This window comes from Podarcis raffonei, chromosome 6 (genome assembly GCF_027172205.1).
Source record: "Podarcis raffonei isolate rPodRaf1 chromosome 6, rPodRaf1.pri, whole genome shotgun sequence".
Lineage (NCBI taxonomy): Eukaryota > Metazoa > Chordata > Lepidosauria > Squamata > Lacertidae > Podarcis > Podarcis raffonei.
The window spans coordinates 90,840,425-90,864,701 of record NC_070607.1 but is presented as its reverse complement, the minus strand read 5'-3'; the positions used below and the strand labels follow the sequence as shown (position 1 = coordinate 90,864,701).

At 45.5% G+C, this 24,277-nt stretch overlaps 1 protein-coding gene across 1 annotated transcript; it reads right to left on the bottom strand.

The window, feature by feature from the left end:
- Window positions 1-1,501: 1,501 nt before the first annotated feature.
- On the bottom strand, window positions 1,502-22,471 carry OGFR (opioid growth factor receptor). The gene is made up of 8 exons (XM_053394468.1): window positions 21,955-22,471; window positions 18,223-18,270; window positions 15,705-15,767; window positions 15,195-15,276; window positions 13,554-13,632; window positions 11,895-11,961; window positions 4,479-4,627; window positions 1,502-3,521 (listed from the first exon to the last, which is right to left on the bottom strand). The coding sequence occupies exons 1-8, from the start codon at window positions 22,240-22,242 to the stop codon at window positions 1,973-1,975; spliced, it is 2,325 nt and encodes a 774-aa protein (XP_053250443.1). The 5' UTR covers window positions 22,243-22,471; the 3' UTR covers window positions 1,502-1,972.
- Window positions 22,472-24,277: the final 1,806 nt, after the last annotated feature.

The following is a 24,277-nucleotide window of genomic DNA, read 5'->3' as shown; positions in this document are numbered from 1 at the left end:
TTTTTGAGGCAACCAAACTGTACAGTATTCCAGACGCTTCTGCACCATAATGCTGTTATGATACAGTGGTACCTCGGGTTAAGTACTTAATTCGTTCCGGAGGTCCGTACTTAACCTGAAACTGTTCTTAACCTGAAGCACCACTTTAGCTAATGGGGCCTCCTGCTGCCGGAGCACAAATTCTGTTCTCATCCTGAAGCAAAGTTCTTAACCTGAAGCGCTATTTCTGGGTTAGCGGAGTCTGTAACCTGAAGCGTATGTAACCCGAGGTACCACTGTACTAGCATTTTATTTTCATTTGCTTTCCTAAAGATGATTATTAGCATGGCATTTGTATTTTTCACAGCTGCAGCACACTGGAAAAATTGTGAGGTGTGCGATTTTGGGGTGGGGATGCTTAGGTCCATTAGTGTACACTAAGAGCGCCTTATCAGATCAGAGAGAGACTTCTGAGTTATCCAGGCTCTGGTAACCTCCTGGTTGGAGAACTACCTGTTCTACGTAGTCTGGAAACTTCAGCTGGTCCAGACCTGGGCAGGCATCACACCACTGCTTGGTCATCTGCACTAGCTTCCAGTCCCTTTTCATGCCCAATTCAAAGTGTTTGTCTGAAACTTTAAACCTGGATTGCTGGACTTTCCCACTGTCCCAAACCATTGGACATTCTGGGTGGGGCTGGTGGGAGTTGTCAGCCTACCAGCAGCTGGAAGGCCACTGGTTCCCCAATCACACTTAAAAACCTATGCAGCTTGCAGTGAGGTTATCTGAAGGACTGTGGCCTCCTGAATATACCTGCCTGGCCCCCAAGACCTTCATACGAGGCCGCCTCCCACTTTCTCCTATTGCACAGCAGACACCCTAGAGAGGTTCACCTGGTGCCACTGATCTTATGGTCCTTTTAGCAAATAAGACCATTGGGAGACCATCACTTCCCCTGACTGGGTTTACATTGCACTTAACGCTGCCGTGTGCTGGCTTTTATTCTATATAGTGTTGAGATTGCTATAAGGTTCTGATTGCATTTGTTTGCATGTTTTGAATTATAAGTTTGCAAACCACCCAGAGGCCTTGGTTGATGGTGCGGTATAGGAATGTTACCAAGACGCCTTCAGCTGCATTGAGGGGCAATGCCAGTCACTAGAGACCCCCCAAGTCCCGTCTTGCTACCTTTTTAGACTCTCCTCATATGGACAAGTAATTAAGTAGCAGGAAGCAGAGAGTGAAAATAAATTGACAGTTCTCCCAATGAAGATGTAGAAAGTGGAGTCCTCCAATGATCAATTTTGAGATCTGTTTTTTAACTTGTTCATAAACCAAAGTCTATGGGGGGTAAATGGAGGAAAACAACTGTTGTTCCTTACTTCTCTACATTTAAGAACATGAAACCAGACGTCTCAAAACATTCTTCTCCCAGGAGATCTTTGCAAGATTGTTTAGCTTAGGTTTCATTCTCAAACATGCCCAGTTTAATGATGAAGAAAAGAAACTAGAAGCTCTTAACTAGAAGTTAGGAACTTTTATTTTAACAAAGCAAGATTAATTTAACAAATAGATTCCTTTCGGACCGTCTAGTAAATACTGGAAAATTTGCCCACAAAGTGGCATTTACTTGCTCAAAAAATGATTTCCGTTTCGAAACCAGAGCTGTTTGGAATCATTTATAAAGCAAAGGTGAAAACCCACACACATTATTTTAGAATTCAGAAGATCAAGTATGCAAGTCAACAACTGGGGGAGTTTCATCTCAAAGCCTTTGTTGTCTGTCCCCAGTGAAAACAACACATTATGAAGGTCTTGGGCTTCATAACCAAGTATACAAAAAGAGAGGAACCAAAACACACACACACACACACACACACACACACACACACGGGCAGTGGACTGGTGCTGTTCTGATCAACTTGTAAAAAGGTATGTCCTTTTAACTGCCTCCAGAATCAGTGGAACCACCTCATTCTTATCCAGGATAAAGCTATTCTGCTTCTAGACCTGATACAGAATTCACACCCTCCACAGATTCAGGTGTTTCATTCCTATCTGCCACTCCTTCTGCCTTTCCTTCAACACCCCCCTCTTCCTGTCCTGGGCTTTCGCCACCCACATCCTTCTTTTCACTGAATGGCAGAGTTTCACCGGCCTGCGATCTCTTGACTTCCAAGGCGGAGGCAGTTCCTTGTTTGCCAGACTGGGCTGGCGCACAGCTGTCCGGCGAAAGGCTCGACTCGGTGTTAGTTTTGGAATTAACCAATAAATCCACACCCAGCGTTCTACAGTCGCAGTCTGTAGGAGTGTTGCCAATTGTTTCTGTCGCATCGTGGCAGGCTCGATCCGTCCTCTCGGTGCTGGCAGAGTTTATCTGGCTCTCAGAGGATGCCACCTTGATGCCCGCCTCTTCAGGTGCCCCCAAGGCACTGCCTTCCGATGCCATCTCAACTTTCCGCCTTTTTCTCATTGCGTCAGTGGCTTCTGTCTCCTTCATGTACCCACCATCCATACCACCTCCTTGAGGCAGCAAGGGGCAGGCCTTCTCCTCCGTGAACAGAAGGCCGTCGGTCCCCTTCTGACCAATCACAACCTCTCCGAGGTTGGCAGAGATCTTCTCAATGTCGGTGGGGCTTCTCACCACCCTGACGCTTTCCTCGCTCAACCTGCTCATCTCCAGCTTCCTCTTCTTGCATTCCTTCGGACTTTCACCAGACGCTCCGCTCTCACCCTCGTCCTTCTGTGCCCCGCTCTCGCCCTCCTCCACAAGATCCTGCCTTCCCGAGTTGACCAACGAAGAAACCGGTGTGTCTTTCTTCCCGCCGTCCTCCTCCGCCTTGACTTCCTCTGCTGTTAAGAGCCCACGTTGACTCGCCTTACCTGAAGCTTCGTGTTCACCTGCGGGACTCGTTTGGGGTCCCAGAGCATCTCCGGCCTGCAATCCATCGCCACGGATACCAGAGGAAGGCTCTCCCTCAATAACTTTGCTAAGGACAGAGTCACTGGATGAAACCCCAGGCTCATCATCACTTTTGGATACAGGCTCCTCAATCAGATTATTGGTTGTTTGGTCTACAGCAGGGCAAACGGTGCCTGTCTTGTCCAGCAGCTCATCTTGATCGTTTTCCATGCTCGCAGGCTCTTCCTCAAGTCTCTGGCATGTTTTATGCTGCTGCTCGACTTCACTCTTTCCTGCAGTCTCCTCTCCATCCTCATCCTGTTCCCCCTCCAGCCGCTCGCTGTTCAGGAATTCTGGGGACCGGGGTTTGAATCGCCGCAGCTTCCTGTGCGGGCCCCAGACGAAATCCCGCTTGGGCGTGAAGTGCCGCCACGCAAAATGCACCAGCTCCTTCCGCTGCTGCTTGTTCCGGACAGTGAACACAAAGTAGTCCAAGGCACTTCTCAGCACCCGCGGGAGCTCCTGGTGGACCAGGATCTCCGTCAGGAAGAACTTCACCAGGTGCATCTGGTAGTTTTCGTAGCCCAACTCTCCCAAGCACTTCAGGATGCGAGTGATCCGCAAATTATTGTGGCTGAACCTGAAAGGGGGAGAAAGAAGGGGAAGTAAGTCTCACATTGTGAAGGCAAACGACTAGCACGGAAGGGAGCTACTATCCAAATATCCTACAAACGAGATTCCCACTTACTTTTTGGAATGGAACAAGCCAGCAGCAGTGAAGTTACAGGAAACCAAGAAGAGGGCCTTCTCGGTAGTGGCGCTTTCCCTGTGGAAAGCCCTCCCATCAGATGTCAAAGGAGATAAAAAAACTACAGTTGTACGTTGGAAGTCGAACCGCTTGATTCTCGAACATTTTGGCTTCAGAACGATCAAAACCCGGAAGTGACTGTTCCAGTTTTCGAACATTCTTTTGGAAGCCAAACGTCCAACAGGGCTTCAGCGGCTTCTGATTGGCTGCAGGAGCTTCCCACAATATACTCCCACAGAGACTACCTTACACTGCGTTTAAAACCAAAATCGCATTTGGATAAAAACTGTTTCTCAGGCAGCTAGTCCTAGTCTTTATAACCCTGTACCTTCTTCCAGAAGGCAGAAGCTGAAAGAGATCATTTCCGGGGTGCGCACTATCCTGCGCTATCTCTGCCGCTTTCTTACGGCACCTGGCAGCATAGAATTGATCCAAGGTGGGAAGAGTGCACCCAATTATTCTCTCCGCAGTCTTTACAACCCTGGACAGCATTGTTTTTCCCCTGACCATGCAGCTCCCAAACCACACACACAGACCATAAGTTAATACACTCTCAACAGTACAATGGTAAAATGCCATCAACAGGTCCTTTGAGAGATTATTTTTCCGGGGGGTTTTCAGAAAATATAACCTCTGCTGTGCTCTCTTCATTGTGTCTTTACTGTTTTCTCCCCAGGTTAGGTCATCACTCAACTCCATTCCCAGAATGATGACTGCAGTAGCCAAGGGATTGCCATGCAGGCCACTTGGTGACTTTTATGCACAAGTATGTCTAGCAAAGCAACTCACTGGTTGAGGTTCTCGAATCTCTCTCTCCAGTTCTTTGCTCGCCGCAGTTCGCCCGTTTTCTCATTTAGCAGCTCGATTCCATAGAAGTCCAACATGAGCTTGTAAGCCCGGACAAACCTCGCCATGACTTCCTTCGATTTCTTGAAGGCCTGAAATACCCAACGGGCAGGACACAAAACAGTTGTTCTTTATTGAGGACTTCATTGTTTTGTTCTACTTGAAAACGGCTTTGAGGTTTTAATTACAATCCAGAGGTAAAAATATATTGTGAAACTTTTTTTTTTTTTTAATTATGCACTGTTCATTTAAACTTTTTTGCTTATTTGGTACTATTTTACTGGTTGATTTTGTGGGTGTTGTTTTTGACCTATGCAACCTGCTGAAAAGGTAAAGGTAAAGGGACCCCTGACCATTAGGTCCAGTCATGGCTGACTCTGGGGTTGCGGCGCTCATCTTGCTTTATTGGCCGAGGGAGCCGGCATACAGCTTCTGGATCATGTGGCCAGCATGACTAAGCCGCTTCTGGCGAACCAGAGCAGTGCATGGAAACGCCGTTTACCTTCCCGCCGCAGCGGTACCTATTTATCTACTTGCACTTTGATGTGCTTTCGAACTGCTAGGTTGGCAGGACCAGGGACCGAGCAACGGGAGCTCACCCCGTCACGGGGATTCGAACCGCTGACCTTCTGATTGGCAAGTCCTAGGCTCTGTGGTTTAACCCACAACACCACCGGTGTCCCTAGTGCAAGATGCTGTATGAACAGCTATACATTTTAGAACTGAAACAACAGCAGCTACTTTAGAAGTTGGCCAAGGTGTTCCATCAAGGTGCAATTCAACAACCTTCATTCTGGTGCCCTCCATATTTTTTGAGCTATAACTCCCTTCAGTCCTGATAGCTAGCAATGCAGGTTGTGGGTCACCTCACTGGGTGAACCAGAGGGATGTCTTCATCCTCTGACCGAAAGCTAGAGGGGGACTTCCGGAGGCGGCGCAAAACCGTGATGGCGGACCTCTTCGAGCTCTGAAGAGGGGCACCGCAGAAAAGGGTTGCTCGCGACGGCGCAGCGGCAACCCATCAAGATAAACCACGGGCAGAGTGAGTCCGTGGCCGTGGGACCCGGCGGGCACCTGGAGCGACCCCGAAATCACAAAAGGAACCCCGTAAGGGGCTCCGGAGTGAAGGAGGGGGAGCGGTGCTGTGGGTTCATCGCTCTTTCTGCGGAGGCGAAGCCGCGCGGCTGTCACGGATGAGCGCTGACCTTTCTTCCAAGAAACATCGGGCTGAAACATCAAACCCGTGAGTAAGGACCTAAGATTCTACAAATCAAATCGGAAAATTTGGCTAAAAACGGGAGACGAGAAAGAGGAAGTCCGTCTTCCGACACTGCTTTCAAGATCAAAGCAGACGGTCTAAAGAGCGGAAAGCGCTGTGAACAGGGAAGCTTTGAAGCTTTAAATTGGGACTTTCGTGCACATTTGAATTTTACTTTTAAAGAATAAATACAGCATAAAATTGACTTGGAGCGGACACCCCAAGGGCAAGGGAAGACTCTAACCCCAAATTCCCGGGTGGCCGGGTAAAGTTGTTTAAACTGCGGAACTGTTGCAAGCTTCCAGATACTTTTGTAACTGGATAGTGTAATTTTGAGCTCACCTAGCTGAAGTGGATACAATTGCAGGCACCTTGCTGGAACTTTGTTATATGTTTAAAAGGGCTCTGCAGGACCTTTCTTTTACCGTGCTGGAACTAATTTGCTTTTAAAATTGTTTTTAAAGTTGGAACAAAGAGACTTTAATTGCGGAAAGTTACCTTCTTCTTACTAAAACTTTGGTGGTACTCCCCCTAGAGGACATTGGGAATATAGAGGCCTGGGAAAGTTTCTCTGTTTACCTTCTCTCAATAGACTGTTTTTAATTCTGGACTTGCCTTTCCCATGGGATTACAACACTTGACCTTGAACGTTGACTGATGAGTGGCACAGGAAAGACAAGAGCAGCCAAAGCTAAGGAAGCTAAGGAGAAAGAGAAAGCAAAAAAGCAAGCACAGCTTTTGCAAACAACTTTAACTCAGGGACGTAGATTATCAGTTCCAGCTGTGCTTGCGACACAAAAAGTAGAAACCGAAAAGCCTGAAAAATCTGAAGAGGAAGATATGGCAGCAGGAGGAGCTGAGGCAGTACTGAAACAAGTTTTGGAACAATTGTCAGCAATAAATCAAAAAATTGATAACCAATCAACAAAAATTGACCAAGCAACATCCTCGATCCAGAAATTGACAGATCAGGTTTCCCAACATACCCAAGCAATTGAAAAATTGCAAGGAGCAACAGAAGAGAATCGTAAACTGGCAGGGGAAGCCGTTCAAATTGCAACATCAGCTAAAAAAGAAGTCGAGGAAGTTAAAGCGGAAGTCAAGCCTCTTCATAAACAGATAGGGGACCAACAAACCTATCTCTCGTTGGTGGAATTGAAAAATCGCGAGACCAACCTCAGACTAAGGGCAGTCCCAGAAATTGAACAAGAAGATTTGAAAGGACTTTTGACAACAGAGTTTACAAAGTTCTGGGACTTAAAAGAAGAAATTGATTTCAAAATTGTATCGGCTTTTCGGTTGGGAAGATTAGCAAGAAAAGATAGATCCAGAGACTGCTTAATAGCTTTGAGATCAAGGGAGGAGAGAGACAAAATACTAGGCCTACACTTCAAAAACTCAATTGTGATACAAGAGAAAAGGGTGGAAATTTATCGAGATATTCCTAAACAGTTATTGGACTTGAGAGCCACCTACTCAGATTTGGCTAAGTTGCTGAGACTCAACACAATTCCTTACAGGTGGGAGTTCCCACAAGGGCTATCATTCACTTACAAACAGAAGAAGGTTAAAATAAGATCACCAGAGGACTTACAAAAGTTCCAGCACGATCACGGAGAAGATCTCCAAAAAGAAGCAGCAGCTAATTGGCCTATACCCAACTCAGGTGGAGCAATACCTGCACCTTCGGAACCAGAGGAGAAAGAAGATACACCGCTCTAGGTGTAGCAGAATAGTTCAGGATGTCTCTGCGGCTACTCAGTTGGAATATAAATGGCGGAAATTCCCCGGAGAAAAGAAGGAGGTTATTTCACATATTGAAGAAAGAACAATTGGACATTATTTGCCTACAAGAAACCCATGTGACCAGGCTCCACAGGAAGGTTTTGGTAAATAAAAGATTAGGCCAAGAATTTATTTCGTCTGATAAAGTAAAGAAAAGAGGAGTGGTGATCTACGCTAAGGAGAGCCTGATACCCAAATTTCTATTTAAGGATGAACAAGGAAGAATTTTGGCAATTGAAATTCAAACCCAAGGAGAAAAAATATTGATATTAGGAATTTATGCCCCAAATGACGGGAAATCAGAATTTTTCAAGAAGCTGCATGAGACGTTGCTGGACTATCTGGATTATGCTAACATCATAATGATGGGAGATATGAATGGAGTGGTGTCTACACATATGGATAAGTCTTACAACCAAAACTTAACATCAGACGGCAGACTGCCCAAAACTTTTTTCGAACTGACTGACAATCTGGATTTGATCGACATATGGAGGACAAAGAACCCCCTAGGTAAAGAAGGAACTTTTTTCTCTGAGGCCCACCTGTCTTGGTCAAGGATCGACCAAATTTGGACCTCCAGGGGGCTGGCACCCAAGACTAAAAAGGTGGAAATCTGCCCAAAAACATGCTCCGACCACAACGCCTTGAAAATAGAACTTAGATTAACTCAACCCGGTTCCTTCAGATGGAGAATGAATGACACACTACTAAGAGATCAAGAGATTGTGAAAAAGGCCCAAAAAACATTAAAGGACTATTTTGAGATAAATCTGAATACTACAGTTGAAAAAAGAACGATCTGGGACGCAAGCAAAGCTTTTATGAGAGGGTTTCTGATACAACAGAATTCAATCAAGAAAAAACTCTGGAACGGAAAGAAGGACAAAATATTGGAGAAAATACACCAAGGAGAAAAAAAACTGAGAACCAAACCAAAGTCCAAGGAGGTGCTGAGAGAAATTAAATTCCACCAAGCAGAATACTCAAAATTGATTAATCAGGAGATTGAATGGAAAATAAAACAGATGAAGCAAAGATCTTTTGAATCAGCAAATAAATGTGGAAAGCTGCTAGCTTGGCAGCTGAAAAAAAGACAAAAGCTAAACACGATAACAAATCTAGAGATTGATGGAAGGATCGTACAGAAACCAGAAGAAATTAGGAGGTGCTTCCACAGATACTTCAAAGAACTGTATGCACAGGGGCCCCAGAAAGAATCAGAGATAGATCAATTTTTAAAGATAAATGGACTATCAAAAATAACTCAAGATAAAAGATCAATCTTGAACTCTACAATAACCTCACAGGAAATTGAAGGTGCCATTCAGAATATGCAACTAGGCAAATCTCCAGGCCCGGATGGACTTACCTCCAAATATTACAAGGTTCTGAAGGACTATTTGATACAACCTTTGTTGGAGGTATGTAACCAGATTATGGATGGGAAGAGGGCACCAGAAACGTGGAAAGAAGCCTTCATCACATTGATACCTAAGTCAGAATCTGAAAAGACTCAGCTTAAAAACTACCGTCCCATCTCACTCCTAAATGTGGATTACAAAATATTTGCAGACATTTTGGCAAATAGACTTAAAAAAGTCTTAAATGAAGTAATTCATAAAGACCAAGCTGGCTTTCTCCCTGGTAGACATTTATATGAGAACACTAGAAACATCATTGATATTTTAGAACTTTTGCAGACAAACAGGAACACAAGGGCGGTGTTAATCTTTATTGATGCGGAGAAAGCATTTGACAACATATCTTGGATGTTTATGAAGAAGAACTTGGAAGGGATGGGAGTGGGACGGGGGTTTGAGAATGGATTACATGCAATCTATTCAGAACAAAAAGCTAAATTAATAGTGAACAATGTGGTGACGGAGGAATTTAAAATTGAAAAAGGGACACGACAAGGGTGCCCTCTATCCCCTCTGTTATTTATTTCAGTCCTGGAGGTGCTATTGAATATGATCAGAGAGGACCGGTTGGTACAAGGGATAGAGGTCGGAGTGAAACAATATAAACTGAAAGCTTTTGCAGATGACCTAGTTTTGACACTGCAGGAGCCAGAATCCAGTACAAAAAGAGTTCTCGAACTTATATCTGAATTTGGTTGGGTGGCGGGATTTAGGTTGAATAAACAAAAAACTAAGGTTCTGACCAAAAATTTAACAATTACAGAAACAGAGGGGTTTCAGAGAGAAACAGAACTGAATGTGGTTAAAAAAGTGAAATACCTTGGGATCTATTTGTCCTCCAAGAATTTGAATTTATTTAAGGATAATTATGAGAAATGTTGGTTGGAAGTTAAAAAGGATTTAGAAATTTGGTCAAGATTGAAACTTTCCTTGTTGGGAAGAATTGCAGCTATAAAAATGAATGTGTTGCCGAAAATGTTATTTTTGTTTCAAACCTTACAGATCGTGGACAGAGTGGATTGCTTTGGAAAATGGCAGAAGGATATATCTAGATTTATCTGGCAGGGCAAAAAGCCCCGAATAAAGTTTAAAATATTAACAGATTCGAAAGAAAGAGGGGGGTTTGCCCTGCCGGACCTGAGGTTGTATTATGAAGCTGCAGCCTTCTGCTGGTTGAAAGATTGGTTTTTGTTGGAAAACACCGATGTCCTAGATCTGGAAGGTTTTAATAATGCTTTTGGATGGCACGCATACCTATGGTACGACAAGGTTAAAGCACATAAATTGTTTAAAAGCCACATTGTCAGAAAAGCAATTTTTGCAGTCTGGATGAAATATAAAGACTTACTAGAGAGTAAAACTCCGAGGTGGCTATCACCAGTGGAGGCCAAGGCCCGAAAAAGACCCAATATGGAGGCCTATTGGCCGAAATATTGGGAATTGACTGAAAAAATTGGAGACAATTGGAAGTTGCAGAGCCAGGACAAACTAAAAAATAAGGTGCGAGATTGGCTACATTATGCTCAAATTCAAGAGGTTTTCAAAATGGACAAAAAAGTTGGTTTCCAGGTGGAAAAGTCGAAACTAGAGACAGAATTGTTAGAACCAAAGACAAAGCTGTTATCTAGAATGTATAACTTGCTGCTTATGTGGAATTTACAGGATGAGACAGTTAAATCTGCTATGATTAAATGGGCACAGGATGTTGGACACAACATTATGTTTGAAGACTGGGAAAGGTTATGGAACACCGGAATGAAATTCACGGCCAGTACGGCCTTGAAGGAAAACATTATGAAAATGATATACCGGTGGTACATGACCCCAGTCAAGTTAGCTAAGATACATCACCTGTCTGACAATAAATGTTGGAAGTGTAAGGAAGCAGAGGGGACTTTCTTTCACCTCTGGTGGACATGCCCAAAGGTTAAGGCTTTCTGGGAAATGATTTACAATGAGTTGAAAAAGGTATTTAGGTATACCTTTCCCAAGAAACCAGAGGCCTTCCTGTTGGGCATGGTAGACCAGAAAGTGTTAAAGAAGGACAGAACTTTGTTTATGTATGCTAGTACAGCAGCAAGAATACTCATCGCAAAGAATTGGAAGACACAAGATTTACCCACGCTGGAGGAATGGCAGATGCAGTTGATGGACTACATGGAGATAGCTGAACTGACCGGCAGAATCCGAGATTTGGATGTAGAAACAATTGAGGTGGACTGGAAAAAGTTTAAAGACTACTTGCAAAAGTATTACAAACTGTATGAATCTTAAGACGGTGCATGATTTGGAAATGATACGCTTTAGCAATTATGATTAAGTAAATAGTAAACTAAGTGATAAAAGAGAAAAGGAGATAATATGAAATTGAACATGTTACGTTTATTTTAAAGGTATAAAAATTGTGACATAATACATTGAATATAGATACATAACATGTAAAAGTTACAATAAGGTATGACATAAGGTAACAAATTGCTGACATTGTTAATATAAAGAACGCAGAATCGGAAGGGGTGGGGAAGTCCAAGTTGGGATTTTTGATAAAAAAAAAAAAAAAATGGTTTCTTGTAAACTCCTTATTTGTTTGTAATGTATAAAATTTGGAAAGAAACGGAATAAAAAATATTATAAAAAAAAAAAAAAAAAAAAAAGAAAGCTAGAGGGAAGACGCCTCTGGGGATTCCTGGGTTCGGTGACTGGTGCTAGCGTGGAAGTGGGGAAATCGATACACAGGTCTTATGGGTCCCAGCAGTCATAGCGCCAAAGCCATTACAGTCAGAGTTGCTATCATTTCATAAATGGGTGTAAAAAGAAAGCAGAAAACTCAGAATCCATTTCCCCCTACCTGTGGTTTTAAAGCCAATCTTTAAAGGGCAAGAGGCCTCCTACCTGGATTTCTTGACAGGTGAGAAGCCGCGCTCGCCAGTTCCTTCCCGGCTCACGCAAAGGAAATAACCTGGAAGGAAGTCAAACAAAGAGGGGAATCAAGTCTGCAACGAAAACAAGAATTTAGCCCAGAAACAAGCAGGACATCCCAATTGCTGAGAGGCACAGAATCCAGCATGGTACCCCTCAAGATATTGTTGGATCCCAATTCCCACCGCCGCGGCCCAGCTTCCTGGAAAGTTAGGTGCTGCTGCAGCAGCAGCAGGAAGGTTGATGGGGTGCAAACACACTGGCAGGAGACCAGATTGTTTCCACCAGTGCAGCTGCACTGCGCTGACTTCCTTGTCCTCTCATCCCTTCTGGCAAGCAACAGTGACCCCGCTTGGTGGGGAGCGAGTATAAAGGTTCTGCCTCGCCTGATGAGCAACTTCTGGAAGCAGCCATTTAGAAGAGACAATTATGTCTCTGGCTCAAGTTTTCTTACCAACTGCCACGAGTGTGACAGAGCTGCGAGGATTCTTCCGCATTGCACAGAGACCTTAACTTCTGCAGAAATACCCAAGAGACCCTGATTAAGCCTGAAAACGGGTCAGTTTATTTAGATATGACCCACATCTTCAAGACTTCAGAAAGTTGGCTACACATTAAAACAGAGGTCTGCAACATGGTGCCCGCAGGTGCACAGGTGGCCTCAGAGGCATTCTCTGGTACCCCCTAACCCCCAAAGTTAGGCTTGAGAGGAGGACACACTATTAATGGGATCTGTACTGGCTGGCAACTGGTTTAAGGTTTGTATTGCTGGAATGTAAAGCCCCAAACTGCCTAGGACCTGCTCACATCTTGCCAGAGCATCCTACACAAACCCTTAGACCAACACGTGAGGCACTTGTGTGAGTGCCACACACCCCAAGCATTTTGTTTAACAAGTAACTGGAGCAGAGCTTTGCATCAGCCATCGGTCCAGTATACCTGAGGAATCGTCTCCACCCCCATCGTTCTGCCTGGACACTGAAGACCAGTGCTGAGGGCCTTCTGACGGTTCCCTCGCTGCGAGAAGCCAAGTTACAGGGAACCAGGCAGAGGGCCTTCTTGGTAGTGGCACCCGCCCTGTGGAACACCCTCCCACCAGATGTCAAAAAGAAAAACAACTACCAGACCTTTAGAAGACATCTGAAGGCAGCCCTGTTTAGGGAAGCTTTTAATGTTTAATAGATTATTGTATTTTAATATTCTGTTGAAAGCCACCCAGAGTGGCTGGGGAAACCCAGCCTGATGGTCGGGGTATAAATAATAAAATTATTTTTATTTTTATTTTAACCTTGAGTATGGATACAGCACAGGGACTGATGCCTTTTAACGTTACGCTCATTGGTGGGTGAGGGAACGAACTGTGGTAGCCCAGAACACGTCTATGTTTCTCGAATGCAAGCTGCAATTCACTATTAACAATATTTGATGGAAATAAGCTTGTTTTTCATTGCAGTCCCACCCAAAGGAAGTGTGTTACAGCCCCTCTGGAAGATGCTCTGGCTCAGATTTTGGAGAGCCTTCAAAGAAGAGGAGAAGTGGAAAGGAAAGAACAGGAATGTCCAAAAACAGAAAACAGGCTACAGCACTCCCAGTCCCCATGTGCCATTAGAATATTTAACGGGGGCCACTTACCACTGGATATATGAATGGTTTTCTTCCAGAGTTACGTAGTCGTTATGCCACATCTCAAGGAGATCTTCGATAAGGAGGCCTAGAAGAGGATGGGAAACATAAGAAGGGTCTAAAATTAGGCACAGAGTGCAAATGGAGAGATTCCCCCACTGTTATTCTTATTAATTGAATTTATACCCCGCCTTTCCTCCCGAAGACGCCCAGGGTGGCAAACAGATACCCAGTTCAAAACAAAACCCAAGCAGAGCGTTCAAAAACAGCTAAAACATTCCAAAAACAATTAAAGACATCTAAAGTCAGTTGCAGTTATATAATAAACAGCAATCTTAGGGATGCCAGGAATAGTATTATGCAGCCACCAAATGCCCGGTTAAAAAGGTAAAGGACCCCTGGAGGGTTAAGTCCAGTCAAAGGGGACTTATGGGGTTGCGGCGCTCATCTTGCTTTCAGGCTGAGGGAGCCAGTGTTTGTCCACAGACAGCTTTCTGGATCATGTGGCCAGCAGGACTAAACCGCTTCTGGCACAACGGAACACAGTGACGGAAACCAGAGCACACGGAAATGCTGTTTACCTTCCCACTGCAGTGGTACCTATTTATCTACTTGCACTGGCATACTTTTGAACTGCTAGGTTGGCAGGAGCTGGGACAGAGGAATGGGAGCTCACTTTGTTGCAGGGATTTGAACCACCGACCTTCTGATCGGCAAGCCCAAGAGGCTCAGTGGTTTAGACCACAGCGCCACCCACGTCCCTTTGACACTGGAGGGAGGGAGATTCAGAATGGGCAAAGCAGCTTCTTCACACAGTGCATGAACTGTAGGATTCGCTGCTACAAGAGGCAGCAACGGCCATCAATTTGGGTGTCGTGAAAAGAGGATTAGACAAAATCATGGAGGACAGAGCTAGCAATTGGCTACCAGCCATGATGGCTGTGCTGTACTTCCACAGTTGGTGGTCATATGGCTCTGAATGCCAGTTGATGGAGGCTTCAGGAAAAGAGAATCAGAGTTGGAAGGGACACTCAGGATCATCTAGTCCAACCCCTGCAATGCAGGAGTATGTCCCATACGAGGATTGAACTTGCAACCTCGGCGTTATCAGCACCACGCTCTAACCAACTGAGCTATCCAGGCTGGGTACTTGTGTCCCCCGCTTACAACCCTGGAGAGCTGCTGCCAGTCCGTGCAGGCAATACTAAGTTAGATGTGCCAATGGCCTGACTTGATACAATGCTACTTCCAGTGTTCCAAGCTGTGTGGATTTCCCAGGCAATCTCCACCACTCAGGGACTGTAGGAATTACTGCATGGCTGACCTATCCTGGTGTATTGTGAGGAAGAATTCATAAACACCTGCGGGAAAAACAGAGGCCTTTTGCCCTGGAAAAAGAGAGAACGAAACCTGCTCCTTGCAACAGCAGAATGCAACGGGTTCCCTTTTACAGATTTAATTTTGCCTTCCAGGGGGAACAGCTGTAGGAAATATATACAGGCCTTCAATCATTTCTGCAGGAACAGGCATAAATAAATAGCGTTCTAAAACCAAATACAATTCACTCCCCTGTCAAGGGCCAGTGGGGGGGGGGGAGCAAGAGCTAACATTTGCCTTGGGGAAAAGAGAGAATAATATCAAAAGCCATACCATTAGGCTGAAAACTCATCTCGTTTTTGTAAAACCTCAAATTCCACATTTTCTCCTCTCTCATTTCAGTTTCTTCCAAACCCTGAGGAAGGAAGGAAGGAAGGAAGGAAGGAAAAAACATCAGTGGAGGATGTGGATGATCTATCACTGAGCTACCCCAGGAAAATCTTGACCACACACAACCTGTTGCGTGCCACACCCCTTTAGCAGACTTAATTGGGACATCAGAAATAGCCTTTTCTTTTTTTAGAACCAATGATTTCTTTGCTGGAGAGAAGCTCCCATCACTCCTGGCCATGGGCGTGATGCTGACTGGGGCTGATGAGACAACATCTGGAAAGCACTCGGTTGGCTACCCCTGATTGGGAGGTTTCCTTTCTAAATTAAGCGCCATTCAGATCTTAGTTACGTGGATCATTGGGGGCTTATATACAAGATCGGTGTACAATAAATTAATGGCACAGCCAGCTAGCAGTCTCTTGCTATGAACGATGATCAAAACTCGCTTACCGGATAATGTTGCCTGTATTTCTGCATATCTTTTGCTGCCATCCAGTTGCGACCAGCTGCGTTCTAAGAGAGAGGGGCGGCGGCGAGAGTTAAGGGAGGGGCTGTGAAGCTGAATTATCCCTACAAAAAACCCTCCAGACCACCACAAAAGCCAATGTAGTCCTTCCATATTGACAATGCAAAGTGCAAAGTTATTTAGATCGAAAGGAGCAAAGTTCCAGAGAAGCCTGGATAGCTCAGCTGGTTACAGTGTGGTGCTGAAAACGGCAAGGTTGCAGGTTCGATCCCTGTATGGGACACCTGAATATTCCTGCACTGTAGGGGGTTGGACTAGATGATCCTCAGGGTCCCTTGAAACTCGAGAATGCTATGAAAATCTATTTTAGATGCAGTGCTCATGTTTAGTGGACAATAATGATAGTGATAATAATAATAATTTATTTTTTATACCCCACCCATCTGGCTGGGCTTCCCTGGCCACTCTGAGCAGCTTCCCACAAAATACAGTAATCCATCAAACATTAAAAGCTTCCCTAAACAGGGCTGCCTTCAGATGTCTTCTAAAAGTCTGGTGGTAATTGTTCTCTTTGACATCTGGCGGGAGGGTGTTCCACAGGGTGGGTACCACTACTGAGAAGGCCAAAGATTGCTCTGGGCCCTCCAACCCGACCCACAGCAAACCATGGCTGTCTGAACCCAACTCACCCGACTCCCTCTGAATAGGCCTGATTCGGCTCAGGGTGGGGCTGAATCTGGTGCCCAGCCCTAGTGATGTGGATGCCATGGGGAGAGAATGCCATTGGCGTGCTTTGCCATGGGGGTTATAGCTAGCTGGCACCAACCCGCCATAAGTTTACTGAACACAGGGCTGCTTTGCTAGAAGAGAGCTTGATTGCTCCGTCTTTGAGCCTCGGGCTTCCTGCTCAATTGCCAACCTTGCCTCCTCGTATCGACTCTCTGCGCAGTTTGCAAGCAGACTTCACCATGGCACAGACTTTATTTTTAGTATCCCACATCATGGAACAAGCAGTCAGGTTCCATGAATAGTGAAACCTCAATCGGGGTAGCTGAATCACTGCATGGCAAATGGTTTACTGGTTCACTCCCACCATGCTCTCAAGTGATATTTTTACGGGAAGCCATGCCCTGAGAGTGCTCCTTGGCCAAGGGCCACATTCCCTTCTGAGGGCCACAGCTCAGTTGGATGCCAAGGCTGCAGGTTCGATCCCCGTGCGGGACAGCTGCCTATTCCTGCATTGTAGGAAGTTCGACTAGATCAGGGTTTGTCAAACTTGGGTCTCCAGCTGCTTTTGGACTACAACTCCCATCATCCCTAGCTAGCAGGACCAGTGGTCAGGGATGCTGGGAACTGTAGTCTAAAAACACCTGGAGACCCAGGTTTGGGAAGCCCTGGACTAGATGAACCCAAGGGCTCCTTCCAAGTCCAAGTAAGTGGAACAGGAAGTGTAAATTTGACCCTTGGGCTGCAGGTTAGTTTCTATATGCACGTGTGCGTGCGCACACACACACAACCCTCTCTCTCCCCCATACCTCCACCAAGAGGCATCAGTAGAGTTCAAGGAGGACAAGTTCCAGCCAGGCAAAAACATATGGGGTGGGATGCAGGGCCAGTGACAGGTCTGGCCTGGGGACAGTTCCAAGAGCCAGACAGAGGGACGTTTGCTGCTCAGTGTTGAGGCTCCCCTACCCTCGCACTAGACTAACGTGGCGAGAAGAGGCACCCCAATAACAGGAAGGGCGATAATATCCACACGAACACCTGCTGCAGGAGCAAGTCCATGATGCCTCCTTATTAAAGGGACAAGTGCAACTTTTGCACCACTCTCCTCTACGGTACAGTGGTACCTTGGGTTACATACGCTTCAGGTTACAGATGCTTCAGGTTACAGACTCCGCTAACCCAGAAATAGTACCTCGGGTTAAGAACAGAAATCGTGCTCCGGCAGCGCGAGGCCCCATTAGCTAAAGTGGTGCTTCAGGTTAAGAATAGTTTCAGGTTAAGAACGGACCTCCGGAACGAATTAAGTACTTAACCCGAGGTACCACTGTACATAAGTTTGCAAAGCAACTATGCTATTTGATGTCTTGCCTCCTACCCTTCCTCGTACAGAGCTCATAGAGGGTGGCTAACAATGGTTAAACGGGTTAAACAATTAAACGGGTCTTAAGGCGATGCCTGAGCGAAAATGGTATTGGAAAGGTGGGGCAACCAGAAGGGAGATTGGGGTCTTGAGCCTCATAAGGCTTTATAGATCAAAACCAACACTTCCAACTGAGCCCAGAAACTAATTGGTAGCTACTGGGCCTAACAAGCTACTTCAGCGTTTATAGTTTAGATTCTTTGCAGCTCAAAACTGGTCCTTCAGCTCAGGAAGGCATGAAAACAGCAAGACCACCAAACTTGCTCACTTGCATTGGATCAAACAGCCAAAGGCCACAGAAGACCACACAGTGCAATTCTTTAAAAGGCACAAAACTTAAAAAAGAAAACACCTACCGTGCGTTTTCTAAAGCTCATGGAGGCAAGGTTTGGCCGTTGCCACTCCTGCAGAGAGAAAACAGGACATTCAAAAGTTTTAGAAACATTTAGGATATTGGTATCAACAGTCAGAACGAACGCATTTCACCAACACCTGACAAAAACCCCTCTTCATTTGGTTCATTGTGGTTCTTCGTTATTTCTCAAAATATTAAGCGGTTATAGAATTGCAAGGTCAAGAAGGGAGAGTCATATCGGCGGTGCAACTCCTATGACCACTATCAGAAAACTAAACAAGTATCAGTGAATAGTTTGTGGCAGTCTTTCCCAACCTGGAATCCCACCAGATCTGGGGACTACAACTCACATCAACCCTGATTGCGGCTGGCGCTGATGGGATTTGTAGTCCAAAACATCTGAAATGCACCAGGTTGAAGGAGATTGGTGCGTGGAATAACTCAGAAATAATATTTCTTTGTTGCTTGATGACAGTTGCATCCAAACAAATGGCTTCACGGGAACCTTTTTTTCAAGCATTGCATTCAATAGTTCTGGTAACTGGCCAAGAGTAAAAAAAATGCGTTTCTGGCCAAGGAGTGCCTCAGGCCATTATACCTGAAGGAGAGTCTCCACCGCCATCTTTCAGCCTGGACACTCAGGTCCAGCGCTGAGGGCCTTCTGGCAGTTCCCTCCCTGCGAGAAGTGAGGTTACAGGGAACCAGGCAGAGGGCCTTCTCAGCAGTGACACCCACCCTGTGGAACACTCTCCCGTCAGATGACAAGGAAATAAACTACCTGACTTTAAGAAGACATCTGAAGGCAGCCCTGTTTAGGGAAGTTTTTAATGTTTGATGTTCTACCGTATTATTTATATTCTGTTGGGAGCCGCCCAGAGTGGCTGGGGAAACCCAGCCAGATAGGTGGAGTATAAATAATAAATTATATTATTATTATTTACCCAGGACCAAAGAAAGTTTTGAACTTCATGAAAAAGCAGTCAAATAATTTCATACCTGGAATGGCTACCCCCCTTTTTAATTCATGTTTGCTTATCAATACTTTCTATTATGTAATGGGGATGTTTAACTCCCAGTTTGAGAACAGGATGTGGCTTCCCAAGCAATTTTCTGTGTGACCCACCCCTCTAATTTTGACAGCAGCAACAACATGAAAAACAAGAACAGATACAGAACTGGGAGGTGACTCTCCTACTCAGCTGATCTGGGTGAATCAGCCAAAAAGCAGACAAGCTCCAAAAAGCAGATTGGTATTAAATCTGGCATCTACACCAGCAATCCTGACCTTCTCAGGTTGCTTCCTAAGAATCAGTGCAAACTTAGAAACTGAAATATGAGAGTGCCTTACACAGGCACTATTATATTTCAGTTTCGTTTCTTTCAAGTTGCACAGCAAAACCAAATCCAAATATTAGTTTCCATTTCTCTGTTGGTGGGAGACGCAAGATATACCTGAAGGAGCGTCTCCACCCCCATCGTTCAGCCTGGACATTGACGTCCAGTCCCGAGGGCCTTCTGGCAGTTCCATCCCTGCGAGAAGTGAGGTTACAGGGAACCAGGCACAGGGCCTTTTCGGTAGTGGCACCCGCCCTGTGGAACGCCCTCCCATCAGATGGCAAGGAAATAAATAACTATCTGACTTAGAAGACATCTGAAGGCAGCCCTGTTTAGGGAAATTTTTAATGTTTGATGTTTTATCATGCTTTTAATATTCTGTTGGGAGCCGCGCAGAGTGGCTGGGGAAACCCAGCCAGATGGGTGGAGTATAAATAATTATTATTTGCTTGCGGCCCTTTCATTCTCTTTTCCCCTAGGCTGAAGAAACAGAATAGGTCTACTCACCTTTAATATCCAATGGGAATTGATTTATTAAAAGGAAGGCTGGATAAGCCTTGTTTGCACGTCACACTAAACTGTAGTTAAAAACAAAGCACGGTTTATGTGAATGAGCTGTGTGCTTTCATTTGTTCCTCCCCTGCTCCTGTTGAGCTGGGGAGGGAACAAACCAGAAGCTGGCCGCACTTTACATATGTAACCCAGTGCTCATGGTTTGTTTCTCTCCAAACAAACCATCAGTGCTGGTTCACACGTAATATGATAGCAGCCTGTGGCTTGCTCCCTCGCCAATACTGTGACAGCAGGAGCAGGGGAGGAGCAAAATTTTGTGCAGCGTGCAACAAAAAGCTGGCCATTTGCATTAAAGCACAGCTTATTTTTAACTATGGTTAAGCATTAAAGTGACATGTGAAAATGCATAAAATAAGAAGTAACAGACTTATCTTTAAAAAGTTTCATAACTATGCAACTATCGCCTAGTAAATTTATTTTTATTTTTTTACCATGGTATTAACTGTTTCATCTGCTGGGTTTAAGGTTTCTTGGGCTGTGTTTTCTGCTTTGTAATGTAACTTTGGTTTTAAAAGTTTTATTGTGAAATGCACATCATTGTTTTTTTTTATCATACTGTACATCATCATTCCGTACCTTACTGTGAATGCCCCCAAGAATTCAGCTGGATGTGTGGTATATTAATGTAATAATAATAATAATTTATTATTTATACCCCCGCCCATCTGGCTGGCTCTCCCCAGCCACTCTGGGCGGCTCCCAATCGAATATTAAAAACACAATACAGCACTAAACATTAATGTAATGAATTAGAACGGTGGTTAATGTTTTGGATTTCAAGTAAAACACAAAATGTTTCTATAAACTGCTGCATTAGCCAAGCAATTAAAAGATGGCTGGCCTAGAACCTTTCTTCCCAGGGGGAAACTTTTCTATATATATTTTTTAAAAATGACAAGTGAGCTTTCAGAAGTGTGACCGCACACCTTCCGCATTCTGAAGCAGAAGGCTTCTGCAATTCAAGGCCTGCCATTGAAAAATCTGGGTTCAAGATGCCAGTTCAGCCAAAAACTCCTTTGAGCGTCCTTAGGCAAACTCCATTGCCCAGCTTCCCACAACCCTAGCCTAGAGCAGAAAAATATATATAAATGAGAACAACCACTGAGAGTGTTCCTGCAATTAGGAGGAAGGAACAGGACAGTTAAAAACACCTTTGCACCCTCCCCAGCACCACTATAAGCGCTTAATAACAGTATCTAGCCATCGCCCAACTTCCTGTATCCTCGCAGGTTTGGGAAACGCTGGAAGAGAGACCCCTTTGCAATTGCACTGATCTGCAACAAGACGTGCGCCCGACCCTTTGAGGCCGAGGGAGACGGGAGCAGCGTCCCGTGCCCGGCTGGCACTTTCTCAAATATTTCTGATCGTGGAGACGTCTAAGAGGGATTTTCGTTTCTGTTTCCCCGTGAGGGAGAGGTCGAGTTACGTAAGGCGAACGGTAACAGTGATCTCCCTTCCGATCACGCCGCCCCTCCCCACATTAACAGCCGCAAACGAGCCCCTTCTCAAAAAACACCACCACGTTGGGAAAGAAATCGTGCGCTGCAACCTCTCCAGTAAATGGATTTATTTATATGTCCTAAACAGGCAGCCCTGTTTAGGGGAGCTTTTAAGGTTTAATAGGTTATTGTATTTTAATATTCTGCTGGAAGCCGCCCAGCCAGACGGGTGGGGTATAAACAATAATTTTATTATTATTATTATTATTATTAGCGCGCACACACACACGACCCCCCCCTTGCCTCCTTCTCTGCAGAGACCCGGAAGGGATCAAAGACCACTTTATATCCAACCCCCCCCCCAAGCCATAGGCAAAGACCCTCACCTGGCTACCGGAGGGCGACCACCAGCCTGGGCTGCTGCTGGGCTGGGGCTTCTCTTGAATCCCTGCGTCTTTGTCAGCGGCTGGAGCCGCCCCCGCGTCCTTCCTCCCCACATCTCCCCCCAGCTGCCTTCCACCTTCTTCTTCTTCTCCTCCCTCCCCCTCTTCTTCCTCCTCTTCCCAGGTGGAATCGTACTCCCAGAATCCTTCCTCCTCTTCTTCTTCTTCCTCCTCTTCCTCGCCTGCTCGGTCCTCCTCCTCGTCCTCCGTCCCCCACCGCCATTCCGCCATCCTCGCCGAAGAAGACGCGCGCAAGAAAGGAAACCGAAAGAAAAGCGGATGCAGCCGCTGCACCGGCGGCGAGGGAGAGGAGGAGGAGGAGGCGGCGGCGATGCAAAGCGAAAGGCACGTGGGAGGAGGAGGAGGAGGAGGCGGGGGCGGCCGCGGGTGGCCCCACCCCGAGCTGCTCTCTGATTGGCCGGCGAGCTCTCCTTCCGAACGTTGGGGACCCGATGGAACGCGGGCGCAGACTCGAGACTGTTTTATCAATGACGGCGCCCGTCTACCGGGAAACAGGGCGACCTTGCAAGGCTGGCGCCGCCTTAGCCGCGCGCTCCTCCTCGTATATACGCCTCGCGTATTTTCAATGCGTGCGGATGGCGGGGCTCTTTTTTTTAACAGCTAGTGTCGGAAGGGAGTTCCGCTCTTTTCCCTTCCCAATACTGTATACGCACAGGATGTGCAGCCTCAGGCCACAATACTAGGAGATAATATAATCTACTGGACTAAACCGATTTTTTTTTTGTTATTTATCCATAGCCACTCCTGTGGATTATTTCTTAAACGAAGAGTGGAGTTCAAAATGTTAAATCATCTTTTTTCCTGTGATTATTACTACCATGATGCCATGTAAATTTATGTTTTTGATGTTGTGCGCCACCCTGAGATCTTTGGATAAAACTCAGCATATGAATTAAATAAATTAATATTTTATCTGGAGATTGGGGTGTTCAAAGTGCCGTACAATGAAGTCAAAGGGGGTGGGTGATACAAACAGCCACTCCCCCCCCCAAGATAGTAGGAAGAATATGGATAGGTATGGTAAGGCTGAGAGCGTGGCATCCTAGGGAATGTTGAGGTAGGCCACTGTATTGTTAGAGGATTGGTGGGTCGGTTTGGATGATGCCTGGGGGCCCCAACCAAGCCTGTGATTTTGCCTCTGTAAGATGGCAGTTTGTAGTAGAAGGGACTGCTGAAATGGCCAAGTTGGTGTTTGTTTGTTTTTCTTTTTGTAGTTTGCATGTCTAAGAGGGTTGGTCAAAAACAAATGTGTTAAGGGCTGCCAAACGTCTGGGTTTTCCCAGACACGTCCAGGAATTGGACTGTCAAAATGGCGTCCGGGCAAAATGTCTGGGAAAACCTGGATGTATGGCAACTAGGGCGCAAAAAACAAACCACCCACCCACCCACTTTTGGGAAAATGGCAACCCTAGATGTGTTGCCATAGAAACTAGCTAGCTAGTGATGCTTTCAGGAGAGCATGTGCCTTTCCCCCTCTCATTTCACTGGATGAGGAGTAAGAATAGGCCAGGAGCCAGCTTTTATCTAGGCCTATTCTGGAGGGTGGCGGGTGGCGCTGTGGGTAAAAGCCTCAGCGCCTAGGGCTTGCCGATTGAAAGGTTGCGGTTCGAATCCCCGCGGTGGGGTGCGCTCCCGTTGCTCGGTCCCAGCGCCTGCCAACCTAGCAGTTCGAAAGCACTCCCGGGTGCAAGTAGATAAATAGGGACTGCTTTCTAGCGGGAAGGTAAACGGCGTTTCCGTGTGCGGCTCTGGCTCGCAGAGAATCCTCATGGGGAAAGGAAGATCTTTTGAAGTGTAAATGTTGATGGAGACAGAACTGTTAGAACCCAGTACTAAGAATTTGTCAAAGATGTATAATTTGCTGCTGAAATGGAATACAGAAGATGAAACGGTTAAATCAGCTATGATTAAATGGGCTCAGGACATTGGTCATAATATTTTGTTTGCTGATTGGGAAAAGTTGTGGACCACCGGGATGAAATTTACGGCATGTAATGCCTTAAGAGAAAATATTATGAAAATGATCTATAGGTGGTACATAACCCCAGTCAAGCTTGCAAAGATTTACCATTTGCCTGACAATAAATGTTGGAAATGTAAAGAAAAGGAAGGTACATTTTTTCACCTTTGGTGGACGTGCCCGAAGATTAAGGCATTCTGGGAAATGATCTATAATGAACTTAAAAAGGTATTTAAATATACTTTCACCAAGAAACCAGAGGCCTTTCTCTTGGGTATTGTTGGC

Coding starts and splice junctions, on each gene's coding strand:
- OGFR (XM_053394468.1), bottom strand. CDS start 22,242: ATGGCGGAATGGCGGTGGGGGACGGAGGACGAGGAGGAGGACCGAGCA. Junction 18,271..21,954: donor GGTCGCCCTCCGGTAGCCAG/GTGAGGGTCTTT, acceptor TTCTCTCTGCAG/GAGTGGCAACGGCCAAACCT. Junction 15,277..15,704: donor AATACAGGCAACATTATCCG/GTAAGCGAGTTT, acceptor TTCCTTCCTCAG/GGTTTGGAAGAAACTGAAAT.